General features: G+C 60.1%; 1 protein-coding gene across 10 annotated transcripts in view; it reads left to right on the top strand.

Moving 5' to 3' along the window:
- Positions 1-20679, top strand: part of HDAC4 (histone deacetylase 4) — a 275503-nt gene that overhangs the window by 161550 nt on the left and 93274 nt on the right. For all 10 annotated transcript variants that reach the window (XR_014829177.1, XM_021075899.2, XM_021075896.2 and 7 more), the window contains one exon: positions 12682-12926. Coding sequence is in view for 9 of the 10 variants with exons in the window: in XM_021075899.2 (XP_020931558.1) it covers positions 12682-12926 (245 nt within the window). In the remaining variant the exon portion in view is untranslated. The remainder of the gene's footprint in view (positions 1-12681; positions 12927-20679) is intronic.

Here is a 20679-nt window from a genome sequence, read left to right as displayed (position 1 = left end):
ACCTGTGAGTGAGACCGTGTGGCATTTCCCTTCCTCTGTCGGACTTGTTTCGCTTAGTGGGATACCCTCCGGGTCCATCCCTGTTGTCTCAGGTGGCAAGAGTTGATTCTTCGGTATGGCTTACACTCCGTTGTATCTATATACCACACGTCTCTATGCAGAGTCACCCTGGTGGTGTTTAAACCTGTATTTTTAATTTAGCGCTTGGCTTGGGGTCTGGTGACTGGTCTGTCTCCAGTTCATTTGTAACTTCCGCCCCTCCTTTTTTTGAACCCTTGCCCTTCATCTCTGAAGACTGGCTTGTTGGTCCTGTAGGTGTTCCTCCGGTCTGAATTGTGCTGGATTATCCTGTGGTGTCATTTGAAACGGACCTCTGCTGCCTGAGGCTCTTGTACGTGGGTGGCTGGATCGAGAGGTTTGATCAGCTTCAGGTGTGAGTGTTTTGGGCCAGACTCTAGAAGCAGGTGTGTGTGTCCAGGACATACTCTGTGGGGTGACAGGGAGTCTAGCTGACAACGTCTTCGCTCCTTAAAATTCCTTTTTTGGGTCTTGCCCGCCACTGCTCTGGAAGGCCTCCTGTGCTCTGCTTCCCGCCGTTCAGTGGGCAGCGGGACTGTGGGAACCTGGAAGGTGTGGAGCCTGCTTTCGGCCCCGAACCCCCGCAGCCAGGGGTCCTGGGACACCACCCCCCACCCTGGCTCTGGGCCACATGCTCGTGCCTCAGTGTAGCTCCTTCCCCTTGGTCTGAGTTCATCTTCATGTTTTTGCCACGTTCCCTTTGCGCCTCTTCCTTCCTGCGTCTCAGACGTTCTGTGGCCTCTTCCTTCCCCGAAGGCTTGTCGGTGAGTTTTAAACCGCCTTGTTTGGGCTCTGGCCCCGGCTGTGTGTGTTCTTGATTGCACGTCCCGGGGCCCGGCTCTCGCCTGCGGGTGGCTCCCTTCTGCCCTCGAGCTGGCTCCCTCTTTCCCGGCCGTTTCCGCGTGTCCCCGTCGGGCAGCCTCCGTCCTCTGACCCTGCTCCCCTGGGTCTCAGGTCCCACGTTGAAACCATCCTGATTCTTGGCGTGGCTTCTCCACTTGGTCGTGCTTCCGTATCCCCCGGCCGTTGTGGACGCCCCCCGCCCGCCCTCTGTCTGCAGGTGCTGCCTCTGAGCTCTGACCTCGGACCCTCACGGCAGGAGGCCGCGCTTTGGACCCAACAGCGGGCCGAAGCCAGGCTCTGACCTGCCTGCTGGGGGGCGGGGGGCGGCGGGGCGGCCGGTGCCGGTGGAGCTGGCCTGGGGCCGGGGGCTGGCGTCGGGGGGCAGAGGAGCAGCAGGGCCTTGATGGACACCGTGGTGCCATTTGTACAGGACCAGCCCCATCGCCTGGATGCGGCCCCCCCGCCCTAGGTCTCCGCCCTCCGAGCTCTGTCCTGTCCAGAGCTTTTTGTTCCTTTGAGACAGTGGGGCTGGGAGTGGGGGGATCGGACCCGACCTGCGGCGCAGCCTCCGTGGGGTCGGCCCTGGCCCCAGGGAGGGAAGCCTGGCCGCCTTTCTCGCTGCCTGCTCGTGCTGGTAAACGTTTCCTCGGGGCCTCGCAAAGCGTCTCCACGTCCCGTTCACGCCACCTAAACCTCGAGTCCACTTGGCTCCACGTCTCTGGGGCCCAGGACCCTCCCCTGTGCTGTCGAGCACACAGCAGGCCTGTGGAGCAGGAGGCCGGCGGCGGGGGCAGCGCCTGTCGGTGTGGCAGGTGGCTCCCTGCGGGTTGACGCTGAGCTCCCGGCCGTGGACGGGAGGCAGGGATCTGGGGGGCCGCCCCACAGGGTCCGGCGAGGGAGGATGAAGGGTGGCCACCGTCTTTGCCTCCCCTCCCACGTCGGTGCTTCCGTCCTCCACGCAGGAGCCGCACCTGCTGCCCTGACACCCCTGTCTGTTTACAAAACCCCAAGTCTGTTTCAGACGATGGGTTTCCAGCCGGGGAACCAGACCGCCTGTGCGGGGAGGGCGGAGGCCCCGCGGGTCCCCTCTTCCCTTCGGGCCCTCGCAGCGTCATCCCGAGTTAGCGTGTTTTCCAAGCACTCGCCTTCACTTCTGGTTACAGCACAAAGTGGGGTTTTCCGGCAGCTGAGCGTCGTCAGCCCTCTTTCTCTCCTTTACTCCGCATGAAGCTGGCGTCGATGCTGCTAAAAGTAACCCAGTTATTACAGGGGGACGTAAGTGACTGCGCACGTGGAAAGGGCGCTGGCCCCCGCTGCTGTCCCCATGCCTGTCAGTGAAGCTCGGGTCCTGCAGACGGCCGCCTCCCTGTCCCGTCCGCGACTGCTGGGGCCAAGGCGCAGCCCGCTGAGTGCAGGCGTCTGCTGGGCTCTGCGGGCTCTGTGTTGGCTGGTCCCACCTGACACCAGGCCAGCGTTCCCCTCCCCTCCCTCGCTCTGTCGTGGGCAGTGCTCGGAAGGCTGTGCTTCCAGAAGCTTCTGCAGGGCTGAGCTCCCTGAGGGGCTGGACCCCCCAGGGCAGTGCCTGCTGTCTGGGGTCTGCAGAATGGATGGTGCTGGTGGCCATGAGAAGGTTCCTGCTTTCTGGAAACTTGCGCCAGGGGCTGTGGGCCTCTCTCCTCACAGGCATCTGTGACTCTGCCCTCGGGTATCCTGTGTGGGGACACTCCGGGGGAGCATCCTGACCGCCAGGTTCCCCTCGGGTACTCATCAGCCTCAGCGGAAAAGCGCTTCCTGGGCCCACTTTTGGGGGAACAGAGTTCAGGGACGCTGAGGCAGGATGGGCTCAGCTCCACCCACCTCCCCGGATGCCCACCCACCAGTTGGATGCCCTCAGCTCCCGTCTCTGCAATGGGAACCTCCAGGCTGGAGGCTGCCTCCTGGCCCCGCCATGGACACCTGGCCTGGCCACCACCACACGGCACCAGGCACATGCCAGCAGTTCTCACGTTAGCCTGCTGGTCCCCCGGAGTCCACGCCGTTCCCACCGCCCCGCTCTGCGTGTGTGACCTGTGCCCTCTCTGCCCTCTGACCCCCACGGGCCGTTTGGGAAACCAGGTCTGTGCTGCGGGCCCTGGGAGCTGCCGTCCCCGTGGGCCCAGCTTGGATCTCTCTCCTCGGCTCTGCCTGGATGTGGAGACGCAGAGCTGGTTTCCAGGAACAGCCCCCCTCACCTCTGCTGTCCCCGACAGTGGGGGTGGGTGGAGCGCGTTTGGTCCCGGGGTGGTGGGCGCTGGCTGGGAGGCCGGCCTCAGGGTACTGATGCCCGGGAGAGGCCCTGCGGCAGGTCGTAGCCTGGGGAGGATGTGTGTTGGGGGGAGGTGAAATCTGACTTAGGGGAAGAGGCCCTGAGTGGAACGTACACCGGGTGTCGAGGGCCGTGGAAAGACTGTTTTGGGGACTCTGGTTCCCTCTCTGCTCGCAGGCTGGGTTTGGCCGGGCTCTGCTTTGCAGCGTGGTTTCCCGACGCCGGCTGGGTGGTGCAGAGCCGGCCTCGCCGAGCCTTTGGGGCTGCCGTCCGGCCCTGAGCCTCGCGGCTGCCCAGCTGCAGGCGCTCGTCCGGGAAAGCGAGTGAGCTTTTTCCACGGAGAGCACGGAACTCCAGGGCGCTGGAGCGAGGCGGCGATGACAGGGACAGGGATGCCTGGCTTTTGCCCATGAGGGATTCCAGCACCGGAGCCTCGGGCGAGGAGGCCAGGGGTCGGCAGGCCCCCCGGGGAGGCGCGCGGGGGTGGGGGGGGGGGGTCCTCAGGCTGCCCTGTCGTTCCCAAGCCCCCATGCTGCCGAGGCCCCAGCCCGAGGACCGCCACCCCAGGGTGACCTGCAGGCCCCGGCTCCCCGCTGTGCCTCCAGGTGGGGGCCCCCTAGTCAGCATCCAGTTACGTGGCTGTGTGGCCTCAGACAAGTTCAGTTTCCCCACCCCATCAGATGGGGTGACAAGCTGGTACCCCCCCACACACACCTACAGAGTCTCTGTGGACACATCACAGGAGCTAGTGAAGCCAGCAGCCCCCAGGGCCTGTGTCCCCCGGGGATGGGCTCAGGGCCCTGGGACAGAGGGGGCGGCTTGCCGGCCGGACGCCCTGGCCTGGCTCCGGCTTGGAGCAGGTGCCCTGCGCAGCCTGCGCTCTCACTGCTCCCTTCTTACGGCAGAAGCACCGGCCAATCAGGGCCTAAAGCTGGTGCTGCTCCCTTGATTTCTAGAGCCCTGCACGAAGCCGCACGCACAGAAATCACAACCCAGAGGGTAGGTTTCCTGGAGTCCGCTCAGGGCGCCTGTCTCCCCGCCCACGTCAGGTGAATACACCTTCCCGTTTGTACGTGCGTGAGGGCCTCCGTATGGCCAACGTCTATTTCTTTCCATTTTGATCTCAACTGAAAACAAAACACTATAAAACATAGCAGCCTGTTCTTGCACCATAATATTTTTTATTTTTATTTTTCAAGCTAATTTGTGTATGGTGAATTGTTAACGGAAGCTTATTTCTTTGGCATTGTCTGTATCCATCTAAAGGAGGCCTGGGGAGATGAGATACATCCGTTCCGCTAAGAGGCTGAGGTGGGGGCCCCTGGTGTTACTCACATTCCCTACCGAATATTTGAAATGTTTACACTAAAAAGCACCTCTGGCTTTTCTGCCTCATTTCCCCTTCACACACACTCTCACACACTCTCACACACACACACTCACACACACACACACTCACACACACGATGTGAAACAGAAGAGTCATGACTCAGCTGGGAGCACCGGTGGGGAAGTACTATTGCATATTGATCAGTATTTTGAATGGCTTGGCCGACTGAACACAGGTCTATCTTATCTCATTTCACTCACTCGTGAAATTCACAGACGCTCCGGTAAAGATACGTATGTGCTGTAAACGGAATCGCGCTGAAACCCAGGTTGTGGCCTCTGCTGTTTACCACCAGAGGCCCCAGTTGTCCCTAGAGAAACATCTGGTTCCCTGAGGGGACCAGGGATTGTGCGGGGAGAGGCTGGAGCGTCTTGTCACAGCGGCGTGGGGGAGGGGAGCGGCTCTGGAGGAGCCACATGCGGGGCCCCCGCTGTCCGGGGCCCCCACTGTCCAGGGGCCCCCACTGTCCGGGGCCCCCGCTCTCCAGGGGCCCCCACTGTCCAGGGGCCCCCACTGTCCGGGGCCCCCGCTCTCCAGGGCCTGGAGCCCTAGCGCGGGACTAACCACGGAGGCCTGAGTTCACCCCCATCTCAAGAACCAAAACCCTCCTCACTGCGCACGTGCAGAGGATGCCGGGGACAAACCCGTAGGTTTAGAAACTGGCAGATGAAGGCAGAGAATCAAGCGCTCGCTCGACTCTCTTCTGAACGCTGAGAAGAGCGAGGGGGTTGGTCTGGGTCCCTCCTCATTGTAGACGAGAGCGCAGGTGGAGAGGGACGTGGAGCTAGACCAGCAGGCTCGCAACCCTGAGCCCGGGACCGGGACCGCCGCTGTGACCCCACCCCCGGGCCTCCGGACACCCCCACCCCCGCTCGCAGGGGGTGCTGGTGCATCCACACCCCAGGCCACTCAGCACGGGACAGGTGAGCAGTGTCTGCAGCCCCTTGGCTGGAGGGGGTGCAGGGATGGAGAGAAGAAAGGGACCTTTAGATTCAAAAGAATTTAAAGGCTCTCAGCCACCTGCCGGGTGTGGGCCTTACTTGAGTCTTGATTTGAATGAAGCTCAAAAAGTGGGTGGGAGACACTGAAAAATGGAAACACCTTCTGGCTGTTTGATAGAACCGTGGACTCGTTGTTTATTTGGGTTATGCTGATGGTGTTTGTGTCTTTTGAAGAGTTCAAGGTATTTATGATAAATGCTGGGATGGCCGGTCGGCTGTGGGGTCTTCCAGAAGGAGGGGCCGGGGCGAACCCACGTACCATCCTCTCCGCCTTTGTGTCCTTTTGAAATCTTCCCTAAAAAGTAAGAATGTATATTCCAGAGATGGGGGGCCAGGAAAGGAGACGACGGGAACAGCAGCCTGGAATTCGGAGAGTGGAGCCCTGACTCGCCGCTGATTGGCAGTTTGGGCAGAAAAAGCCAGATTTCGAGCCGCCAGTCAGTGAAGCTGAGCCTGGGGGATGGAGTCTCAGAGTCCCAAGAGAGCAGCCCCGCTGCCCCATCCACCGTACGGGAGCCAGAGGATCCCGGGTGGGACGGAGGCAGAGGCAAAGCGGGCATGGCCACACTCCCAGCCCCCGGCCAGGTGGGGCCTCTCGTGTCCCGACTGATGCCAGCTCCGCTCACGGTCCAGCAAAGCTCAGCACCGAGGACCGTCGCCGCTCACGGCTTCCAGCTGCGGTTCACACCTCCTCCCTCTCTCTCTCTCTCTCTCTCTCTCTCTCTCTCTCTCTCTCTCTCTCTCTCTCTCTCTCTCTCTCTGCCACATCTGCAGGAATTAATGCAGAACTCCCTGAAAAGGTGAGCGTATTCATTTAAGGAAACCCTAGAAAGTTGAGCATTAGAGGAAAGGAAACCAGGGGAGAATGAAAAAGAAATCCAGAGAGTTGTTCCAGGTTTATTGCCCAAGAAGTAGACATTTCGGAAGGGGAGCCGGGAAAAGGGAAGCCATCCGCCAAAGGAGGAAATCCCGCAGCCGGAGGCCGCGGGCCCCGCGCTGGCGGAAAGGTCCTCTCCAAGCCGCCACCGCCTGCGGTCTCAGCGCGCTGGGCGAGGGGAGAAGGGCCTGCACCTGCAGGGGAAGCGGGACAAAGCACCCAGAATATGAGCGGCTCCGTGCCTTTGACAACAGCGCTGGGAACACGGGGCGTTGGGGCCGCCTCCATCCCGGAGGGAGTGACTTTTAAGCTGGAATTCCGTACACGGCCAGGCAGCGACACGTTGAGAGGGGAGTAAATGCATCTTCAGACACGAAGCCTCACGCCTGCTCTCCAAGGCACCCTCGGAGCCCGGAGTTCTCACGGAGAGAGAATGAACCGAGACAGCGTGGGAGGGTAAAGGGACCGGTGATAAACTCTGGGACGGAGATTCCGGGACCCTGGGAGGATGGGGGCCTCCCGGGGGCCCGGGCTCTGCAGCCGCTGACCTGTCTGGACCTCCCTGCCCTGCGGCCTCTCTCACCTGCACGGGGCCTCTGTGCGCCTCGCACCTGGAGGAGGGCCAGGTGGAGCAGTGGCCGGAAGCAGCGGGTCACATGACGGACGGCCAGCTGCTGCAGTCGGGGTGTCCCTTGCCTTCGGGTCACTCCTGACCTCGTCCCCAAGGCAGCCCTTTCTGTCCACTGTCCTGTAAGCCGAAGGCGGCCTGGACGCCAGACTCTGCCTTTTCCCGGGAACCTCAGTCACCTCCTGTTCTGATGCTCCAGGGCTCCCTGCTGTCACCGCAGCAGCAGGCTCAGGGGCATCAGACGCCGAAAGAGAAGCAGGGGTGCCGAGCAACGTCTCAACGCGGTTGGGGGCACGGACAGAGATGCTTGGCTCCTGTTGAGGTGCGCGTGGGGCGGGTGGCAGTGTCCTCACTGCATCCACCTTATGTCACTAAGGCGCCGGTGTCTCCACGCTAACGCGTGTTCTCCGGGGCGTGGGACGCATTTCGCCATGGAGGATGAAACGATTTTTTTTTTTTTTTTTTTTTGGTCTTTTTGCCTTTTCTAGAGCTGTACCTTCAGCATATGGAGGTTCCCAGGCTAGGGGTCTTATTGGAGCTGTAGCCGCCAGCCTACGCCAGAGTCACAGCAGCTCAGGATCTGAGCCGCATCTGCGACCTACACCACAGCTCACAGCAATGCCAGATCCTTAACCCACTGAGCGAGGCCAGGGATGGAACCCACAACCTCATGGTTCCTGGCCAGATTCGTTAACCACTGTGCCACGACGGGAACTCCAGGATGAAACGATTTTGAAGTCCGCTGTGTGCTTCTAATACAGCCCCTCCTTCTCCGCCCCCCCCCCCCTCGCCACTGCCTGCAGCATCCCCCTCCCTCACACCGGCAGGCAAATGTCAGGGGAAGGGGAGGTCGTGGTTGTGGAGCTGAGCTATCTATCTGTGACTTTCCTCGGGCTTTGAGTGAGTCCTTGACGGGAACAGACCTCCACTTGGCCCTGTTTTCTGAAGCATCGTCCTTGTCTTTATTTCCTGTTTATATGATGACACGAAATGGTGTTAGGAAGAGAGGGGACCCAACCCACGTCATGGAAAATTACAGGGTCCTTTTTTCCCGATCATTTATTTAAAAAAAAAGAAAACGAGACGAACAGATCTTCTCTCTTTCGGATTGAGAACTTGTCCTCCACGGCCTGGCTTTTGCCGTTTCTTACGGAAACTCTGAATGCGGTCTTTGTGCTTTTGCTAACGTCATGAGTCTGATTGTATTAAGATGTTTCTCAAGCACAACCTATAAAAGCAATTTTTCTCCTCTGCCATGAAATATTCATGAGAATAAGGCTTTTTTGTTTAGATGCCGCATTCTTAAAGTAGAGAAGGTTTCATTGTTTCTGCAGGGCACTGGGGTCAGAAGCCCCCGCAGCTTCTGTTGGGAACTCATGGCATTTCAGATAGTTTTTGATACAGAAATAGTACGAGCCATGTCTGACGCACCCGCCAGCGCCCGGAATGAATGGGGCTTGTGGCTCCCATCTGCGCAGCTGGCGTGCGGGCCGGGCCTGGGGACCCCTCTGGCCACCTCCCCTCCCACCTGGCTTCCCGAGGCTGAGCACGGGGGGTCGGGGCGGGGGCAGCCTGGCCCGGGCCCTCTCGCCCCATGCAGGTGCCGGCCCTGGTCGCGTGTCTGTCTGGAACTGCAGTGCTCTTTGCACAGGTGAGGAAGCGGCGGTCGCTGTCGCGGCATGTCTGCCGTCGGCGACCGACTGCTTTTGCATTCTCTTGGCTCTGCTTTTGACTTTCTTCAGCGGGAGAGTGATGTTCTCTGTGAAACCCAGACGGGACGTGCATGCCTTCCCGGCAGCTGGCCAGTGTGGAGGGAGCTGGTGGGCACAGAGGTGCCATGTGCCCCGGTCAGCAGTGTCCCCCTTGTGCCCCTCTGTTCACGCCGGGCAGGAGGGGCTTCCCTGCAGGGCTCCTCGCTGCCCCGCGCCCATCCATGCTGGCATCTGTGGGATGACAAGCCGCTGGGGCTCCCTGTGACGCCGGAGAACCTGAGCCAAGCTGGAGGGAAGAAAGCTGGCATGTCCCTTCCAGCCCAGTCCTGCCTGGCCGCCTGCAGCACCCTGCCCTCTGCCTCTCTGTGGCCGCCTCCCATCTCCAGCAGGGCCCTCCAGGACCTGCAGGTGCAGGCTCTGCCCTCGGAGCGGGGGACCCGGGTGCCCCTCCTCCTCAGCTCCCCAGCCCCCACTTACGCCCCGACTTCTAGATCCTGCTCGCCTGCCCCTCCCGCCTCAGAGATGCAGCCGTGTGGACCCTTCCCGGACCCTCTGTCAGCCCCTCTGCCCCCTCTGCCCCTTCCACGCAGACCTGCCACAGGCCCGACTGGGAGCAGTCCCCGTGCCGGGATGGAGCAGGAGCCGTGCCCGTGTCTGCGGTGTTTGCATGCCCGCGTAGAAACACTTGGCCCATCACATTTTTGGGCTTAATAAAAAGGTCCTTACTTGTTTTCTTCTCAGTTTTTGGAGAGGTTAACTCTTCAAGCCATTTCTTTTTTTTTTCTTTTTTTTTTTTTTTTTTTGCTATTTCTTTGGGCCACTTTACTGTTCACAGGATATTTATTTATTTTGTCTTTTTGCTATTTCTTTGGGCCGCTTCCGCGGCATATGGAGGTTCCCAGGCTAGGGGTCTAATTGGAGCTGTAGCCACTGGCCTACGCTAGAGCCACTGCAACGCGGGATCCGAGCCGCGTCTGCAACCTACACCACAGCTCACGGCAACACCGGATCATTAACCCACTGAGCAAGGGCAGGGACTGAACCCGCAACCTCATGGTTCCTAGTCGGATTCGTTAACCACTGCGCCACCACGGGAACTCCTCTTCAAGCCATTTCTGATGGTCCTCCCGCCCCATCTGAAAAAGAGAGCTGCCAAGAGGGCCTGCTGCGGGCCATGGGGGGCGCTCTCTGCATTGCGGGACAAGGTCTTGGCCGCCCTGGCCCCTCTGTAAGTGGGGCCGCGCCTGGCTGGCCCGCCATCGGGGCACCTGAGCTGGCACTGCTTGCAACGTGCAGGCGACACGAGCATGTGCGACTCCTCTGTGGTTTCTGGAGCTAAACTAGCGCTTCCTGACCAGACGAGCAGAGCGTGGGAGGTGCCGCAGACCAGCCTCACCTGTGAACGTGGGTTCAGGTGTGCTCAGCAGAAGGGCTGCAGGCCGAATCCATCAGTGACTGAGTGTGTGTGTGTGTGTGTGTGTGTGTGTGTGTGTAACTCTGCCACAACCTGTGAAGGAACGAGGCAGGTTCACCAGGTCACGGAGAGAAAGTTGCATGTCGCATCAGGGGATGCATAAGGGGAGCCAGAAAACCTGTCATCATTTGCAGGGACACCGTGTTCCAGGAGGCGTTCAGCACATCACTCGTGCCCCCCCCACCCCCCCAACCCCCGCACCACAAAGAGGGACAGGACCTGCCTTTCCTTTAAGCCGTCCGGTCGCTTTCTCTTCCCTCCAAGTCCGTCCCCTGAGCCTCCCCCGTTCGCCACACTTCTCTTCCTTCACGAAAGTCCTGAGCAAATGGGGGAAATACTGAGCTTTCATAAAACCAGCATCATTTACCCTGTTTTGCCGTTTTTCTCTACTTCATAATAAAAATGACCAAACAAAGGGAAATTAATAAAATCCAGTGTGGTGGGGGTGGGTTAAGAGACCGTTGTGCCCTGGGCTGTTCATGAAAACGGTTTATTTGTATAGATTTGTCTCAAATAAATATCAGATAAAAACTGCTTAACACATCAAGCCTGATACCCAACTAGGAAAAAATACAGACATTTAAAAAGTTGGGGGTTCACTGATTTAGGGAAGAAACAGAAGAGAAACAATTAGCTGGTCTTTATCCTGGGTTTCTTAGGACTTCACAGAGAGAAGAATTAGATATTTTCTTAAATTGATCGCCTGTTGAGGGTTTTTCTCCATTTTCTCTGTGGGCAGGGCCAGGCATTCCTTGCTTGGAAGCTACTCCCGGCTCTGGGGGCCTGGGGTGGAAGCCAGGGTTGGTCCTGGGGTGGGAGAGGCCGTGACATTGTTCGTGCAGCCTGGGACCCGCTCTGTCTCCGCCAGTATCCTGGCTTCGCCAAGGTGTGTGTACCTTGCAGGCTGAAGGAGTCGGCTCAGGGGTGAGACCCAGGGCTTGTGCTGGAGCCAGGCCTCTCGCCACTTGGCCTCATCAGAAGGCTGGCCAGCGTGGGACCCGCCACCTGGGCGGTGACCACAGATGTGCCCGGCCCTGAGGGGTGGTTTTACCAGAACCTGTGGGCTGTGGGGCCATGGGGCACAGACTTCCCAGGACCCTGGCTTATGTCTGGGCCTGTGGGAGGCCCACTGTCACTCAGGGAGACCCTGGGACAGGGTCAAGTGTGTCATAAGGCCTGACTCGCACAGGGTCCGGGCGGAGATGCTGGGACGTCCACACGCCAGGTGACAGTGGCTCTGCAGGTGAGGAAGTGGCCTTGGAGGCCCTTGTCGATTGGGTCTGGGCTCCCACTTGAGCCCTGAGCCCTCTTAGGGTAAGGCCCCAGCCTCTGGCCCCTGGGTGAAGGTGTGAACTCAGAGCAGGTTGGGAGGGGAGCTTTCTAGAAGGAACCGGGTCCCGTGGGCCTCTGTGCTGGGCTGTCTCCTTTAAAGGGCTTTCGAGCAGAGCCCAGCATGCAGGGCGCTCAGCCATGAGTGGGAAGTGGCCTGGGAGCCCCGCTGGGAGGTGCGGGCTCAGCCAGGGTCTGCGGGCCCCGGTGTGCCGGATGAAAACCCTGGTCCGCGGAGGGCTGCTTCTTTGGCGATATCCATAATTGAAGGCTTTCCTTCTGCATCCTCCTCTCACTTTAATTGGGTATTGATTTGTAAGCATGAAGATGGATTGGGCTTCGGTTCCTAATCGCGGTCACTTGTAGCTCTGGCTCGGCAGGGCGTTCGTGCCGCGCAGCAGACCTGCTGCTTTGCCAAGCGCGGAAACACCGCCCCATGCCAGCTCGTGCCGGCCAGCGCGCCGGGAGCACCTCTCATTGGCTGCCGCCGGGAAGCACGTGTTCCAGAGGGCGCGCGCGTCACCATGGCAACGCGCTCGAGGCCGAGCGCCGCCTGGACCGCCGAGCCCCGCAGTCTGTTCCGGGTGGGCACACAGCCCTTGCGTGGCTTCGAGAAAAGGAGCAGAGAGGCCTGGCGGTTCGCCTCGCCACGGACGGGCTTCGCTGCTCTTCAGAGGCTTTTCCTTGTGTTCGTTCCTCTTTGTTGACGTTCACAGATGACGTCCGAAGAGGCCGCTGGGCCGGCAGCGAGGTCCTTTGGGCGAGCAGGGCCCCCTCTCGTGGACGGTGGGGTGGGGGAACCGTTTGTGCGCGTGCGTGGCCTGCCCTGCCCTGCCCCTGATTTGGGCCTGAGGGATGGAACCCTCAGAACCCTCCAAGTTCTGCCTTTTGAGCCTGGTGGGGCCGCTTCCTCTGTGGACAGTGGCCTCAGCGCGTGGGTACCCCTGGCGGCTGCTGGTGGCTCTTTGGGCGGGGGGCGCTGGGGGCCAGGGCCGCCCGGCCGCTGCAGTGACCGGTGCTTCTGTGCTGTGCTCTCTCCCGCAGTGGATGTGGCCTCGGCGCTGCCTCTGCAAGTGGCTCCCCCGGCGGTGCCCATGGACCTGCGCCTGGACCACCAGTTCCCGCTGCCCGTGACGGAGCCCGGCCTCCGGGAGCAGCAGCTGCAGCAGGAGCTCCTGGCCCTGAAGCAGAAGCAGCAGCTGCAGAGGCAGATCCTCATTGCCGAGTTCCAGAGGCAGCACGAGCAGCTGTCCCGGCAGCACGAAGCCCAGCTCCACGAGCACATCAAAGTAAGTCAGGGCCCGGCCAGGGCATCCCGTTCTCTGTCACCCGCGCCTCGGCTGCCAAGGGTCATCCTGGAGCCCCACCGTGCACGGAGGTGGGCGTGCAAGGACGCATCCAGCTGTGCTGCTCAGAAACACGTGCTGGATGCCCACGTGTCCAGCAGTCAGGCACCGGCCGAGCACCCTGTGGCCATGTGGCCAGTAGTGAGAAGCAACTCTTAGAAGTCCTGGTGCAGAGGCAGCCTTAGAGCAAGGACAGCGCTGGTCATCGGGTGTCATCTACAGACACATGTCTGTAAATAGAAACACCACCAGCACGTGGCCGGGGGATCACCTCTGGGTGCTGTGTTCACAAATCAACTTTCTCTTTCTCTTGGGACCTGACCCCTTCTCCAGTTTTTCCCACTGACTGTTTATTTATCTATTTATTTTATTTGTTGTCTTTTTAGGGCCTCACCCACAGCATGTGGAGGTTCCCAGGCTAGGGGTCCAATCAGAGCTGCAGCTGCCGGCCTGCACCACAGCCACCAGAGCCATAGCAACGCGGGATCCGAGCCGCACCTGCCACCTACACCACAGCTCACGGCAACGCCGGATCGTTAACCCACTGAGCAAGGGCAGGGATCAAACCCGCAACCTCATGGTTCCTAGTCGGATGCGTTAACCACTGCGCCACGACGGAACTCCCCGAACCTCATTTCTTAAATCGTATTCTAGTCCGTGGCCCATGTCCACACTCCTGTTTGTGCTGCGGCTCGGGAACCTCGTGGACCCGACACACGTCTGTGTGTCCGTTCGGACCAGCTTCCTTCCAGCTGCCTCAAAGCCACATGTGGTTAGTGGCACCTGGATTAGGCAGCAGGGATGTGGAGAATGAGCAGCCTATGTGGGAGTTTCCGTTGGGGCTCAGTGGGTTCAGAACCTGACATATTGCCCCTGAGGATGCGGGTTGGATCCCTGGCCTTGCTCGGTGGGTAAGGATGCAGTGTTGCTGCAAGCCACTGCATAGGCTGCAGACTTGGCTCGGATCTCGCCTTGCTGTGGCTGTGGTGTAGGCTGCAGCTGCAGCTCCAATTCAGCCCCTAGCCTGGGAACTTCCATATGCTGCAGGTACGGCCTAAAAAAGAAAAGGGAAAAAAAAGCTCATTGTGTCACCCGGTGCTTCTGAGACGGTCTTTCCATGGAGACCAATACAGCCAATGGCCAGACATTACCCAGTTGGCCTTGGCTTCCTCGGCCATTAGCCGGTGCCCAGGTGGTGGATGCCCCCTGGAACCGGGCAGAATAGCTGCTGCATCGCCTCTTTCTGCCTGTGGGGGCTGCACCCGAGACCCTGGGTCTTGGTGGTTTGGTTGCTGCTGCTCCTAATTTTTGCCTGGATTCTGCAGGCTTCTGAGGTCAGCGTGGGACAACCTCGCTGCCACTGCCACTCTGTGCAGTGCAGGGGGACCGGGTACAGGGGTGACATCAGGCCGGGCACCAGGCCCACTTCCTGCTGAGGCCTTGCCCTGAGGTGTCTTTGGCCTTGAGCAGCTCCCGGGTTTCCAGGACCAGGAGGACGCTCTGGGCAGCCGAGGGACCTGACGTCTGCTAGCCCAAGTTCAGGTGTCCTCCTTCGGGGCCGACAAGGGCCCCCCAGGCCGCCCATTTCATTTTGTCTTTGAAGCTGCCGCCTCATTCCTGTGGCTCCTAAAGCCGTTCGAAGCTCATCCTTGGCTCCCCATCCGGGAACCGGCGAGCGCCTGTGCAGCATGGTCTCTCACCTGCTCACCAGCCATCTTTCTGAACTTCTGCTACCAGCATCCCGGGCTGTTTTCTCATCTTGGAAGCCGGCAGGTCACCGCAGCCTGCCTTTTCCCGGTCCTTGCAGTCAGAGCCCCTTTCCCGGGCTCCTAGGTCACCAGGGGCCACGTCTCTTCACTTTGAGGTGAAGCAGTGCGTGTCCCTGGAGGCCACCCCCCTGCGTGCCTGCAGCCCGGCCCGCGCGCAGCGGCCTGATCCCACCTCTGGCCTCCGCGGTCCCAGCAAGCGCCTGGCAGCAGGAGGCCTCAGGCTGCTCGCTGAGTTGCACCTGCCTTGCCATGCTCCTTCCCTCGCACCCTCGTCCTCCTTCAAACGGCGTCTGGTTGAGCGACGGTCCCGTGAACTCGGGATGGTGGGTTCTGTGCGGACAGGATCGAGGAAGATGCCAGCTGTGCGCGTCCTCACGTCTGTGTCGGTTGCATCTGTAGCTTTTGCAGGAAGAGAAGTGAGACATCGCGACATCAACAAAGCCCGCTCCGTGAGGGTCGGCAGGGAGCACTAGTGAGCAGGACACGTGCTGCCGCCTCGGGGCCGGGCTTCCCGGGGCCTCGCCTGGGGGGCCTCGTCTCCCTGACCCCACTTCCCTCCTCGCCCGGTGCTGCAAGAGTCCAGGCTGCCCCTTTGGAGACGGAAGCGGGTCCCCTCCTGGGGCTCCCGTGGGCGCCTGCGGGCTTGGGAGCAGCCTGTGCGGGACCCGGCCACCGGGCACTCTGCAGGCCCGATGCCCCAAGCACTGGGCCTGGTCCTCGGCGGCACAGGCGCGGCTCCAGGTCACAGTGTCTGTGTTTTTAGCTCCATTTGAAGCAGAGAGCATTGGGTTAAAGCCACTTGAGCTGGGCAGTCGTGTGATGACATCGGGGCTCCCTGCACGAGCTATGGTGCTGTGAGCAACACCGCGGTGTTTGTCCGACGGGTGTCTCGAGCACAGTGTCCAATGAGTGTCCTTAAATCGGCTGTGAGCTCGAATGGGGTTTAAAAGGAAAAAGGGACTCGTTCTTAAACGTGGCGATCGTTAGCCTTGGGTGCCGGGGCCTTCGTGCGGCTCCCGTCCTCACGTTGCACGTGGCCTCTGAGCAGAGCCTGTGCCGCCGGCCGAGCCTCATCCCCGCTCCGTCCTCTTCTCGGGGGGCGGGGGAGGGGGTGCCGCCGAGGTCCGGGGCCCGGAGAGGCGTGCGCTTGGCCGGAGTTTCTGTCCAGGAAGCTGGTCGGGGCGTCCAGATGGCCCAGGTGGTCCCCGGCCAGGGTGGCGCTGTCACCTCCGCCTGGCGCTTTGGGGTTCGTGGTGTCATTGTCAGTGTTTACAACACTTGATCAAAGGGATTTGTTTCTTTCTCTTTTTTTTTCTTTTTAGGGCCACACCCGTGGCATGTGGAGGTTCTCAGGCTAGGGGTCGAATCGGAGCTAGAGCCGCTGGCCGACACCACAGCCACAGCAACGCCGGGTCCTTAACCCACTGAGCGAGGCCAGGGATCGAACCTGCGTCCTCCTGGATACGCGTCAGATTTCTCTCCGCTGAGCCACGGTAGGAACTCCAGAATTCATGTTTCTAATGTTTGCAATGGAAACGTGGCGCAGTGCCCTCCTGCTCTCCCGCCCATACGCAGTGCCCATACGCAGTGCCCTCCTGCTCTCCCGCCTGGCCCCCAGGCCGTGGTCTGCACCAGCTTAGTTCCCCGGTTCCAGCTGGCCAGCTTCATCCTGCAGCAGAGATGCCACGTGGTGATCTCCCGCTTTACCCCCGGCCTGGCAGGAGCCTCTGCTCCGGGACTCGGGGTCCGCCTGGTCGAGCTCAGCTCCCACACGTTTCTCTCCGTCCGGGGGGGCGTCGGGATCATTTCCCATAAAGTCCCCACACCTGTTCTGGAAACTGACTCGCTGATAACCTGCTGCTGTTAACTCTCCAATCCAGGCACCTGGCGTTGCTGCCTGTGACCTGAGGCGTGTGTCTTCACGTGAGACCTGTACATTTACATCTGATTGTTCCTGGGTGTGTCATCTTTTCCGATTATGAGTCGAATGTTTCTTCTTCTGATTGTCTGCTCTGTTCCTGTGGGTGTAGAGTAGAGCCCTTGATTCCCTTGTTAGTTTTGTTTATTTATTTTCACAGCCGCACCCATGGCATTTGGAAGTCCCTGGGCCAAGGATTGAATCGAGCCTCAGCTGCAACCTACACCAGATCCTTTAACCACGGCCCTGGGCCAGAGATTGAACCCTTACCTCTGAATCGACCTGAGCCACTGCAGTCAGATTCCTTTTTTTCTTTTTCTTTTCTTTTTCTTTTTATGGCCGCACCTGCGGTATATGGACGTTCTTAGGCTAGGGGTCGACTTGGAGCTGCAGCTGCCGGCCTCCACCACAGCCACAGCCACTCTGGATCCGAGCTGCATCTGCACTGAGGGTGGTTGTCCCAGACGAGCTCGCCCGCCTCCTTTGCCAGCGGGGCAGGAGGGGGCACGTGGTGGAGACCCCGGCTGCCTTCCTTCCCGGCGTCAGTCTCAGGACCCACCTTCTCAACCCACGGCCCAGAGACGGACCCCTGTTCTCTCTGTTTCTTTCTCTGGTTGAAAAACACTTAGTTTTTCTCTTATTTTTTTTTCTTGTGGTGAAGTTCACGTAGCATAAAACTCGTGGTTTGGGCGTTTTGAGGTGTACAATTCAGTGACATTCCGTACGTTGATAAAGTGGTGCAACCGTCACCGCTAATCTGGTTCCAGAAGGTTTTCACGACCTTGTGAAGAAACCCTGCACCCCGCCAGCCCTCCCACCCCAGCCCCTGCAGCGCCAACCCACCTTCGGCCTCCGAATCTGCCCGTCCCGATGCTCCCGTGACGGCACCCACTCGGAGTGTCGTGAGCCAGGCGTCCACGAGGTTCTTCCACGTGGCAGCACGTGGCGCCACGTTGGCCTTTTTTGTAGCTGAGCATTCAGTGTGTGCCTCTCCCCATTTGTTTGTCTTTTCATCCGCTGATGGACATTCGGGCTGTCGCCACGTTTGGGGCCTGTGACACGTGCTCCGGTGACCGTTGGTGCACAGATTTGGTTTGAGCACCTGCTTCCGATTCGTTTGGGTCTGTGCGTGGGCGTCGAATTGCTGGACTATCTGGTACCTACTGTATGTTGAGCTCTTCGAGGCTCTGCTACACCCCGGACTCGGGGTCTTTATCGCAGTGAAGACGCATGGCGTCCAGTGGTCCAGCTTCTCGTCTTTAAGCACGCAGTTCAGGCGCGTTGAGGACCTTCCTCTGATGCACAGTCATCGCCAGCATCCGCCTGTGGACCTTTTCACCCCGCAAAGTGAAGCTCTGACCCATGAAACGCTCCCTCCCCACCCCTCCCCGAGCCCCGGGCAGCTGTCCTTCAGTCTCCGTGAATCCCGCTGCTCTAGGGACCTCCTGCGAGTAGCATCCCACAGTGTTTGCCTAGAACAGCTAGTCTTCTGTGGGCTTTAGGACAAGTTTCAAGCCTGGTTGCCAAGGTCATGGGCCCGCAGCAGAGTCCCTAGACAGGCCATGTTATCTGGCAGCCTGGCCACGGCCCATGGCTGTGTTCCTGGACCCTCTGTGTGCACCCGTGACCCTGTCCATTGTGGCCATAGGGTGCAAATGCAAGAGAGAGTCGTCCGGAACCAGGGGCCCCACTGCCGCTGCCCCACCCACTGGCACTGGGGCCCCCCGAACCCAGACTGCCTCCGGGGTACCTAGGTGACTTCACGTATGTGCGTGAAGTACTCAGATGAGTAAAAACAAGTCACACGGATGCAAATCAAGATCCCCGCGTCTCTGTGAGAGTCTTACGTGCGGCGTGTTGGATGATGCCATTAAGGGCAAAACATTAAACAGCTCCATCGACTTCTCGGCTGTCACAGGGCTCAGGAGCCGGGGCAGCGACCAGGCCTGTCCATGGGCTTTTCCAAGAGGGTGGACCTCTGAGGGTGGCTCCTGATGGGTAAACTGGTGGTTGAAGGAGAACAGAGGTGACTGACCTCTCATTGACCTCTGATTTAACCGCCCGTCACTCTGCTGCGTTTGGAATAAGGAAGGCAGAGGGGAGCTGGGGGACCTGACAGTTCTGTCTGGCAGGTGCCGTCCTGGGTTCCTGTTTGGGAACCAGGCTGCCGTCACCACCCCCTGCACAGATTGGCACACTTGCCCAGTTAGTTACTCAGAATAAATCCCTTCATATGGAAAGTACTGTGTGTGTGACACACACTTAAAGCGTCTTGCCAGCCTGCCCTCCGGAGAAGCGCCTGCGCCCTCCAGGGCAGGTGAATTCAGCCTGGACTGTCTTCCCCACGCCTGGCAGGGTGTCCCCAGACTAATGGGCGAAAAAGAAAAACTGTTTCCATGCTTCTAATTTGCATGTCCTCTTTTACTAGTAAGGCTGACCTGTGTGTGCGTGTGCGTGTGCGCAGTCTGGGGGTGTGTGTGTGCGCGTGTGCACAGTCCGCGTGTGCTTTGTGCGGTCTCCATGGACAGCAGTGTTGCTAGAGCTGTTTACCTGAGCGGCTGACTCTCCTTCTCGCAAGAAAAGGGATCAACTGGAAGGGGACCTAGTTTTACGGCGCCGGGAGCCAGGCTGTGGTGTTGCTGCTCCATTGCCCGCTCCAGGTGGCTGAAGAGAGGTTGCCTGGTCACCTGAGGCCATTTGAGTGGCCCTGGAGGACACACTTGGTTGGCATAAGCCTGGGGCCTGGCAGAGTGCTGCGTCTTCCGTGCCCACACACTTATGCCAGGGAGCTGCTTGTAAACCCGGCACGTTGGGCTCCTGGGAGGTCGTCTGTGGGCAGGTGCGTGGCCTTATTTGACCTGCTGCCCCAAGGGGCGCTGAAGGCCACTCCGGCTGCTGAGCTGGGCCCGGCCTTCCTTCGCTGCCAGGCCTCGGTGGCACACGGGAGTGTCATGCTCACCTGTAACGGTGCCCTCCGTGCCGTAGGCAGCCTGTGGTTGGCAGAAGAAAAGGAATCTTTTGTCTTTTTCCCGAGGGGGCAGCTGTAGGAATTTGTTCTGCGAAGAAAACCTTCTCTCATGTTGACTTGCCACGTGGCTCTCTCGCCCTCCTCACCGGCTCTTGCTGAAAAGCACACGCCTTTGGCCAGTCCAGGACCCTCAGGCCCACTGAGACCTACTGTGTGCGGGCGGCAGGCCTGCAGAGAGCAGATGGGGTCAGACACAGCCTGAGTCTTCAGTCAGCCCGGAGCTGCCACGGGGCGAGGGTCCAGGGGGTGGTGAGCTGGTGGGGGAGGGGACGGGCCGGATGCCCTGCGGAGGGCGGGACCCTCCTCTGGTCTCAGGGGATGCAGCTTCCAGGGCACCCGGCCGGGAAGGGGAGTGAGTGTCCCACAGTGGGGGGTGGGGGGCGGGGGGGCTTTCCCTCGACCTCCTCCAGCCCTCCCTTCTTCCCTCCTCTTGTGTCCACCCCCCTTCTGGCCCCCACCTTGCTCACAGCAGTGTCCCTCCAGGAGCGCCCGCTGTGGCCCAGCCCGCACCCCAGTGCCAGGCGTCTGTGGTGCCAGCCGCCCCCTCCTCCAGTCGTGCTGATGGCTGACCCTTTGGTCCCTGTGGCCTCTGAGTGTCTGATTTGGGTGGGACCGTGAGTGTCAGGTCCAGGGGCCCGTCTGATTACTGCCGATGCTCCACATCTGCCCGGGGGCCGTGGCCCGGGGCACCTTCTTTCTGCGTGAGCAGGGTCACCGGGCAGATGTGTAGGAAGCGTGTCGTAGGGCAGATGTGTAGGAAGCGTGTCGTACCTTTCGTGGTTCATAAAACCCCAACTTAAGGATATACCCGTGCAGGCAGGTGACCTGAGAACGTTGCGAGACTGCTCCTGGTTGTTGGCGAGTTTGGTTTGATTTTGAAGCCGGGACCGAATGGGCGACTAGATGGAAGATGATTGTCAGACGTCAGCTCAGTGTCCCCCGGAGGCAGGGCCATGCGCGGCTTTCTCTGTTCTTATTTTC

This window comes from Sus scrofa, chromosome 15 (genome assembly GCF_054392235.1).
Source record: "Sus scrofa isolate SSC_HxYL_T2T_F1_AM1 chromosome 15, Sscrofa_HxYL_maternal_Yorkshire_Landrace_v2.0, whole genome shotgun sequence".
Taxonomy (NCBI): Eukaryota; Metazoa; Chordata; class Mammalia; order Artiodactyla; family Suidae; genus Sus; species Sus scrofa.
Note: the sequence above shows the minus strand (reverse complement) of the source record. Positions and strands in the feature narration are given on the sequence as shown.